This window comes from Coturnix japonica, chromosome 1 (genome assembly GCF_001577835.2).
Source record: "Coturnix japonica isolate 7356 chromosome 1, Coturnix japonica 2.1, whole genome shotgun sequence".
NCBI classification, from domain to species: Eukaryota; Metazoa; Chordata; class Aves; order Galliformes; family Phasianidae; genus Coturnix; species Coturnix japonica.
Window position 1 is genome coordinate 61,657,191 of NC_029516.1, and position 9,690 is coordinate 61,666,880.

General features: G+C 38.1%; 1 protein-coding gene across 6 annotated transcripts in view; it reads left to right on the plus strand.

The window, feature by feature from the left end:
• GYS2 (glycogen synthase 2) overlaps window positions 1-8,753 on the plus strand; it is a 41,493-nt gene extending 32,740 nt beyond the window's left edge. For 4 of the 6 annotated variants that reach the window (XM_032446165.1, XM_015869186.2, XM_015869179.2 and 1 more), the window contains 5 exons: window positions 428-554; window positions 2,921-3,016; window positions 3,893-4,056; window positions 5,138-5,218; window positions 6,201-7,117. In XM_032446165.1, coding sequence (XP_032302056.1) covers window positions 428-554; window positions 2,921-3,016; window positions 3,893-4,056; window positions 5,138-5,218; window positions 6,201-6,422 — 690 coding nt within the window. In that variant the 3' untranslated portion in view covers window positions 6,423-7,117. Of the gene's footprint in view, window positions 1-427; window positions 555-2,920; window positions 3,017-3,892; window positions 4,079-5,137; window positions 5,219-6,200; window positions 7,118-8,051 lie in introns of those variants that run through there. The other 2 variants (XM_015869193.2, XR_001556676.2) reach the window with 2 other exon arrangements.
• Window positions 8,754-9,690: the final 937 nt, after the last annotated feature.

The window sequence follows — 9,690 nt, forward strand, 5'->3', positions numbered from 1 at the left end:
TTCAGTTGGGTGCTCAGGATTACTGTATTCTTATGAGGCCTCCTCTGGAACAAAACATCCCAGTCCTCTATATTGTGGTACTGCAGAGCAAGAGAACCAGTTCAGTACTGCTAAATGTTACAGCATTAGACATAATAATCAACAATATGCATGGTCCTTCTTGAGCAAGAAGAATAATGCCAAAGAGCAATTCAGAAAATAGTGTTTGTTATCAGTTTCATTTCCAGGACAAGACTGCATACAGACAGGTTAAAAGATAATACATTTTAGTGTGGGAATTAAATTAGATATCAGAATGGACAAGGGAGGTACTGTCCATGTGCTCAGAAGAAGACCAGAGTGAAGAAACATTGCTGAAGCTTACTGATAATTAAAATGAATTTATGATTATTTTCTTTCACCTCTACTGTAACTTTTGAATATCCAGGTGATCGTACATCCAGAGTTTCTTTCTTCAACAAGCCCGTTGCTGCCCTTGGACTATGAAGAATTTGTCAGAGGTTGTCACTTGGGTGTATTTCCGTCATACTATGAACCCTGGGGTTACACTCCAGGTAGGCAATCTGTACATTTTAGTAGGTATCAAAAGATGAATACCCATTCTGCTGATGCAGGATAGACTTAAAGACAGTTTCTTCTGGAGTGCTGAAAAAACTCTTTTGACTCTGTTTCCTCTGCAGTGCAAAGGTCTTACTGCTGACAAAATTTGGGGGCCAGGTGGTATAAAATGGCATCTACTGACTGACAGCTACTCAAATTTGTCCCTGCGCTGGACCCTTTTCCATACTAACATGTAATCTTTCAATTTTCTGTGACTTTAAAACAAAACAAAACAAAACAAAAAATTAAAATGAAATATCATTTTGGAACATAATTTTCATAAAGGATTTTAAAAGATTTAGAGGAGTTTGCATATTAAAAAAAAAAAAAACAAACAACAAAACAAAACAAAACAAAAAAGAACAGAGCAAGAATTCTGATGCTACCAGCAGATGTACTTCAGTAGGTTTAATTCAAGATAGCAATTAAGTTTGGTATGTGTAACACCATATCTAAGATATTTACCACCGATACTTACTTGAAGTAATAGATAATTTCACAGACTTAAAGGGAAATTTTAAAAGATACAGAGAGCATTTAGTTTCAGGCTCAAAAAAATTAACCCAGATTTCAAATGGGCACTTAACACTTAATGAAATCAGTGCAAACTCTAAACTTGAAAGTCTACGCAGATCAAAGCCTAGGTGCCTATTTTATTTTGTATGTCCTGCAAAATATCTTCTGTAATCTTGATACACATCTGAACGTTTGGATGCTCCTCTGAAGTAAATTTGCTTCAAGCCAGTGAATCAGAGTAACAGTTTTGCAATGTTGATCATTTTCCAGAGCCATTTCTCTCCACTTAAGAGAGCTAATCCCAAGAAAACTGTTCTGCATTCCAGCACTTTCTCTTCCTGTTTTAGTCTCAGCAAAAGTATAAGGAAAATGTGACAGCCAGGGATGATTTTGAAATTAAACTTCGAAGTATCCTAATCAGAAAAGTTAGGCTGCTACTTAGCAGTTTTGAGGAAAGCTGTGATATAAACTAGTTAAAAGAGTAATTTCTTTTACTAATGCAGAATAGATTCTCTTTGTTGATATACCCATTCAATTCTCCCTGAAACTGGAGTTGTTCTTTTTTGGTGGATTTGTAGCTCTGCTGTATCAACACCAGCTTCACTGTCATATGAAGGAAGGCCATGCCATGTTGATCATAGAATCATAGAATCATAGAATCATAGAATTACTCAGGTTGGAAAAGACCTCCAAGATCATCAAGTCCAACCTCAGCCTAACCACAGTACCCTAACAACCCTCTGCTAAATCATATCTCTGAGCACCACATCCAGATGGTTTTTAAACACATCTGGGGACCGTGACTCAACCACCTCCCTGGGGAGCCTATTCCAGTGCTTATCTACCCTTTCTGTAAAGTAGTGTTTCCTAACATCCAACCTAAACTTACCTTGGCACAACTTGAGGCCATTTCCCCTTGTCCTGTCACCAGTGAGAAGAGTCTTGCCCCACTCTCACTGTAAGCACTCTTCAGATACTGGAAGAGAGCAATAAGGTTTCCCCTCAGCCTCCTTTTCCCCAGACTGAACAGCCCCAACTCCCTCAGCCTCTCCTCATAAGGCTGATTTTCCAAGCCCTTCACAAGACTCATTGCCCTTCTCTGAACCAGCTCCAGTAGATGGCTTTCAGCATTTAAATATTAGAGGATTTTACTTTGTCTGTTTGTTGCTTTAGGTTAGAATTAATATTTATCAGCAGAAACTTTTTAAGCATGTGTAAAAAGTTATTTTTACAGCAATGATAGAAATAACTACAAAGGAGGTATACATTTTATAATTTTGTAAAGCTGATTCCACATCTACTTTGAAAGCAATCCAAACTTAACATTTCCCTTGTTGTTACTATAGAGACTAGTTTACAAATGCCTCATAACAAAATACAACATGTGGCACACTCTTGCAATTAAGAGAATCAGTTTTTGCAAATAATAATGAATCACCTAATTAACATTTGTATACAACAGGCTTCAATTTAAAATGCAGACAGTGCAGGCCATATATCAGGATTCTCTGTTTCAGCACTTGAATCCTACAGTGTTTTCAGTTTAGCTGCTGGAAAACACAAAAATATATTTGCAAAAACAGTACGAAGTTTTCTCTTTAAAAATCCTTTCTTTTTCTTTCTGTTTTCTTTTTCCACTAAATCCATAACAAAGCATTATAGGTTTCCCTTAATATTTTCAGAGCAGCTCTAGTTTTATAGGATCTTCTGTTTATCTACTTCATTTTTTTTTTCCTTATGGGGTGAAACCATTCAAAACGTATTGCCTTAAAATGTTGTTTTTTAAATCTATTTCTTTTGGCAGCTGAATGTACTGTGATGGGTATTCCCAGTGTGACCACAAACCTTTCTGGATTTGGCTGTTTCATGCAGGAACACGTTGCTGACCCAGCTGCTTATGGTAAAATTTTTAACACCGTATCAAAATAGTGCCTCTGAATTAGGAAGCAAAACCACAGCAACAGTGCTTTGACTCATGAATTTCATGCTTTCACTAGTGCAGAGCAGTTCACTGGGAGAATACATTCAAAGCTCCCAAGCTCTGGTGATGTTGAGTGAGCTATTCAAGCCTTGATATGTAACTAAACTCTTTCCAGATTCTCTGTTATCTTCCTTTAATATTTTGTTTGCTCTGCTGTTCCAAACTCAGCTCTCTTTATCCCATATATAGTCTCCTTGTACACTGGAGACCTTCAAAAGAAGTGAAAATCCCCCTCTCTTTGAGCAGTCCAAGAAGAATATGCTGGGACTTTAGGAACAGGGAAGCATGCCCTCATCAAACAAACAGTAAATTATCATGTACACTAAAAATAAGCCTGTGACAACAAAAGGAGCCTACTTACAGATAAGAATCTGCTCATTAAACTAGAAAAATGGTCCCTGATTAAATTGTGGTGAGCACAGTCAAATCCCATCAACACAATATGGAGAATGTGACCAAACTAGAGCATCTTACTAAGCACCTTGGCTTGTCTGTACAGTCAAATGGAAGCATCTCCACACTAGCCTCAATTATATCCTGACCTACTGGAAAGAATAGTGCCAGCTGCAGAATATATCTCCACCTGCTTGGCTAGAGACGTCTTTGAAAACCTGGGGAAAGGTTACAGGCAGGGAGAAGCGTCATTTGCTCTACTCTGCAAAAACATAGATGCGAGCATTGACACGACTTATGCAATGTTTGTAAGACTATGTGACAGGCAGTAGAATGGAAATGTAAGAGGTCGGATCCCACTTTCAGTTCAGCTTATTTTCACATTTTCTTTGCATCCTTTAGGCATCTACATAGTTGACAGGAGGTTCCGCTCACCTGATGAATCATGTAACCAGCTGACTCAGTTCCTGTATGGATTTTGTCAGCAGTCCCGTCGCCAGAGGATCATCCAAAGAAACCGAACTGAAAGGCTCTCAGATCTGTTGGACTGGAGATACCTAGGCAGGGTGTGTGAAAATATTAATAGAGGTATTAAAAATTCCAGACACTCTGTCTACAGCATCATGCTACAGTGCAAGGAGGCATTCCTGTGCTGAAAGGCACCTGTCAGAGGTGCTAAAGACAATGCCTGCCTCTATATTTTGGTGTAATTCTTCCATTGTCCCGTGGTAAGGGTAGGCATAACTTAATGAATAGGTTAGAGCAGAAGGCAGTCACAGTGACCTCTTTCTACTCCTCAGTACAAAAAGCTTATGTCTCTGAGAATGCTGGCAACTCTACAGTGAGTAGGATTTGTGCTCTGGAGTCTTTCAAGAATCCTATCTGTTCTTCCTAAAATGCTGCTAGACCTTCGTCATCATATCTGAAGTAAATCTGTGCATTAAAGCAAAATAGTTTTTGATATGATGTAGAAAACACCACAGTACCACCTAACAGGGGAAAAAAAGTGGATGGATGCACGTGTATCAGTTTTGTAACTATTTTGGATCTTTCTCTGTGTTGGTATCTGTGTGAGAATCTGTCTGTCTGTATGAGTCCCAGCACAGTGTAAGGTTCTGACACAAGCTATTATTTTCAGTGCAGGTGATGGAGACTGGTGATTGTCATAGATTCACCAATTATTTTTGCCAAACCCTTAAATACCACTCCTCATCAAACTCATACATGTTTCTTTTAACAGTCACACATTCCTCCTATGCGAGGTGAACCCAGAGGTTAACTGTATACACATGCATATTTAAAGATGTGAACTTCTTTGTATAAAAAAGACCCTGTGGTATGTTGAGAGATAAATACCAGTCACTCTCCACTGAACGACACCACCTGTCATGAGTGCTGGTTTGCATCTTGGTGCACCTCCTGCTTCACTATGAAGTTTGCTATTTCCCAATAATACATTTTTGACAAATATCGGTATCATTTGGATTCTCTTGTGTTTGGCCTTTGCTCATCATCATCTTTGAGCATCTTGGAGAAGATACTCATTCTTTGTTCCTTTTTTTTTTTCCTTTTTTTTTTTCTTTTTTTTTTCCCTTAAATTTACCCAAGACTTGCTTGACTTGTAAAGATTTCTCTTCTGTGTTGCAGTATTATATGCATGCTAGACACTTGGCCCTCAGCAGAACATTCCCTGATAAATTTGAGATGGAACCATGTGCTCCACCAAAGGTAAAATCTGCTTTTAGAGATGAATTCATCTGAGAGAAGGAAAACGAATATGTGTGTGTGAGAGAGAAGAGAGACAATAAGGCTCAGAACTTGTAAAGGTGTCACATGCAAACAGTAAGGGTACCATGTGCAATACAGAACAGTTCTTCAGATGATCTAGAGTGACATGGATGGGACTGTGCCACTTCAGACTAGCTGAGGAATTGGCCTTTGGAATTTCTGTTAGAAGAGAGTCTAATTCTTCTTCTGATTAACACCATGGAGAAGTTCTGTACAAACTTAGCTATAGAAGAAGAGTTGGGAAAGTATATCTAGGGGAAAAGACACAAAGTATTGCATTCACCTAAATAGAGTATGTGAGGAGATGCCTGTGGCTGTAATTTCAAGGGGTCAGTTTAAAGACACGCTTTCAGTCACTTCACGTATAGTGAATATTAGCATCAGTTTGAAAGGGGACCCTGCTCAAATCCAGTCTAAATTCCATGCTATTTGAACCAAATCTACAGACACCACCAGAGCAACTCATATTTTGAAATGAGAATGAGAAAGGAGGCTTAGGCCAAAACTCCTTGTTTGGCTCTAGTTTTGCAGATGTTGGCATTATCATTAGAAAACTGTTCAAACTTCAGGCTCAGATTCTGAATTCAGCACATTCTGACTACAGATCTTAGAAGGTTTTAATGTAATGGTGAGGGTTTAAAGGCTCAATAAAGATTGTCATATTTTGCAAGAAACAATGCTGGAAAGGAAGCCTATCTATTATAACACCAGCTAAAGATCACTGACATACAAGCACTTTCTAGCAGAGAAGGACTTAAAGGATCTGTATTCAAGGGAGATTATTTTTGGAGTGCAAAGTAAGTCTAGCTTACATCCACTATCCAGGGTTTGCCTTATAGCACTGACAGCCTTAAATTGTTGTACACAATCAATTGAGGAACGCTGTGGTAATTTATGTACAATTTGCTTCTCTCTCTGCCAGACGGAAGGTTTCAGATTCCCAAGACCTTCATCAGTGCCACCATCACCTTCTGTCTCTCAGCATTCCAGCCCTCACCATAGCGAAGGTGAGGATGAAGATGAAGATGAAAGATATGATGAGGATGAGGAAGCTGAAAGGGATAGGCAAAATATCAAGTCTCCATTTTCACTGGGAGTATTGCCACAAGGAAAGAAGAAGCAGCATGGAGAGTTCAGGAACTGAATGTGTTGCTCTCCACCCAAGCAGAGTCTCTCCATGTATTTAAGAGTTTCTTCTGTAGGTACTGCAATCTCTGTATTAAGGACAGTATATTATATTTTAGGAGAATCTTAAATGACACTTGAGCTACGCTGCTGGGAAGCCTCATATTTCTTCATCTTGAAAGTAGTTTAAGTGACAATTCTTCTGTGCTCCTCAGAGGTAGAAGACTTTTATCAAGCTTGGTATACTTAGAATGTAACAGTCTCCTTAAGCTTATCTAAAGCATAGATCACACCTTTGTCTGCATAATCATCTACACTAATCTTAGTTCATGCTGATAGTTCTTTTATGGTTGTTCCAAATGAATTCTTCCTTCATTTACGTCCCTTACTTCCTCCAAAACTAATGTAATCTTTAAGCCAGAGCTCAGAAAATTTAGAGAAATGAGTGTTATACTGAAGAAATCTTGTCATAGGTAAAAAACTGAGACATGTAAAAAAATGGTCTTTGTGTTTCCTTATGCTGTTTATCTTATTGTAAACTTACATTGTTTGAAGTATTTTTTACAGCACATGGAAGTGTCTTTGATTCAGTGATAAAACACACTGCAGAACAATATAAAGTCTTATGCAGTGGTCATTTGAATTTTAGATACAAATGAAGTCATCTTGAAGTCCTTTATACCCACAATAAACAGCAGACCGTTTATTTTCTGACTCCTCTGGTATGTCTCTTCAATTGTTTTCATCATGTTTTACATTAAGTTTGTTAACAAACTAATTCAGGGAGGGAATGAATGTGACTTGTCTAAAGAGAATGAGAACATTTCCTTAGTTAACAGCTTTGCATGCAGACAAACTTACATGCCACAGAGCAATTCCAAGTGGTGTAATTTTAGTTCTTCCAATCACCCAGTGGTTTGTGCTCTACTTCAATTCTGTGGAAGAGACCTGACAACAGTTTATGGACCAGTTTGACCCAGTTACATGACTAATGGGACCAAGGAAACCCATGGACCCACGACCCAGGAGAGGAGGAAGGGGAAAGGGGAAAAGGTAGGGAGATGGGCCTGAAAACAAAACAGCAGCAACAATCTGAAGAGGCAAGTTAATTTACTAAATAAGATATTGGACTGAAAGATAACAAAATATAATACAATATAATTGGAATTGAGGCTAATAAATCAAATGAAATGAGTGAGAGAGTGTCCAAAAACTGAAGGCTTTAGTCTAATGCTGAAGGTGAGACTGCTAGAGAGCACGCACCACAAAGATAAGCAGAAAGGAAAGGGGACTGTCTCGCAACTTGTGAACAGTTTTATCTGTTCCTCTAAACGGCAAACAGAAACAGAACGATGAAAAGTCCTCTGGGAGATGTACTTCTTCACTTCTGAGAAAGGTATACTCAGAACTATTGACAATCCATGAAACTGGAGCATTAACCGTTTAATTCCCAGTGCTCTACATGATGCTATGATGTGGAATGCCAATAATAAAAATCATAAACCCATGACCTCCCACCCCTTACTCCACATCACTACATCATGCTTTATATATACAAACTATAATTCACATGCATTACACACATACACATACATATATATACATATACAAATACATAGAANAAGAAGAAGCAGCATGGAGAGTTCAGGAACTGAATGTGTTGCTCTCCACCCAAGCAGAGTCTCTCCATGTATTTAAGAGTTTCTTCTGTAGGTACTGCAATCTCTGTATTAAGGACAGTATATTATATTTTAGGAGAATCTTAAATGACACTTGAGCTACGCTGCTGGGAAGCCTCATATTTCTTCATCTTGAAAGTAGTTTAAGTGACAATTCTTCTGTGCTCCTCAGAGGTAGAAGACTTTTATCAAGCTTGGTATACTTAGAATGTAACAGTCTCCTTAAGCTTATCTAAAGCATAGATCACACCTTTGTCTGCATAATCATCTACACTAATCTTAGTTCATGCTGATAGTTCTTTTATGGTTGTTCCAAATGAATTCTTCCTTCATTTACGTCCCTTACTTCCTCCAAAACTAATGTAATCTTTAAGCCAGAGCTCAGAAAATTTAGAGAAATGAGTGTTATACTGAAGAAATCTTGTCATAGGTAAAAAACTGAGACATGTAAAAAAATGGTCTTTGTGTTTCCTTATGCTGTTTATCTTATTGTAAACTTACATTGTTTGAAGTATTTTTTACAGCACATGGAAGTGTCTTTGATTCAGTGATAAAACACACTGCAGAACAATATAAAGTCTTATGCAGTGGTCATTTGAATTTTAGATACAAATGAAGTCATCTTGAAGTCCTTTATACCCACAATAAACAGCAGACCGTTTATTTTCTGACTCCTCTGGTATGTCTCTTCAATTGTTTTCATCATGTTTTACATTAAGTTTGTTAACAAACTAATTCAGGGAGGGAATGAATGTGACTTGTCTAAAGAGAATGAGAACATTTCCTTAGTTAACAGCTTTGCATGCAGACAAACTTACATGCCACAGAGCAATTCCAAGTGGTGTAATTTTAGTTCTTCCAATCACCCAGTGGTTTGTGCTCTACTTCAATTCTGTGGAAGAGACCTGACAACAGTTTATGGACCAGTTTGACCCAGTTACATGACTAATGGGACCAAGGAAACCCATGGACCCACACCCCAGGAGAGGGGGAAGGGGAAAGGGGAAAGGGTAGGGAGATGGGCCTAAAAACAAAACAGCAGCAACAATCTGAGGAGGAAAGTTAATTTACTAAATATGATATTGGAATGCAAGATAACACAATATAATACAATATAATTGGAATTGAGGCTAATAAATCAAATGAAATGAGTGAGAGAGTGTCCAAAAACTGAAGGCTTTAGTCTAATGCTGAAGGTGAGACTGCTAGAGAGCACGCACCACAAAGATAAGCAGAAAGGAAAGGGGACTGTCTCGCAACTTGTGAACAGTTTTATCTGTTCCTCTAAACGGCAAACAGAAACAGAACGATGAAAAGTCCTCTGGGAGATGTACTTCTTCACTTCTGAGAAAGGTATACTCAGAACTATTGACAATCCATGAAACTGGAGCATTAACCGTTTAATTCCCAGTGCTCTACATGATGCTATGATGTGGAATGCCAATAATAAAAATCATAAACCCATGACCTCCCACCCCTTACTCCACATCACTACATCATGCTTTATATATACAAACTATAATTCACATGCATTACACACATACACATACATATATATACAGATACAAATACATAGAATTACTGACTACGCTCCCCCACCATCAAATT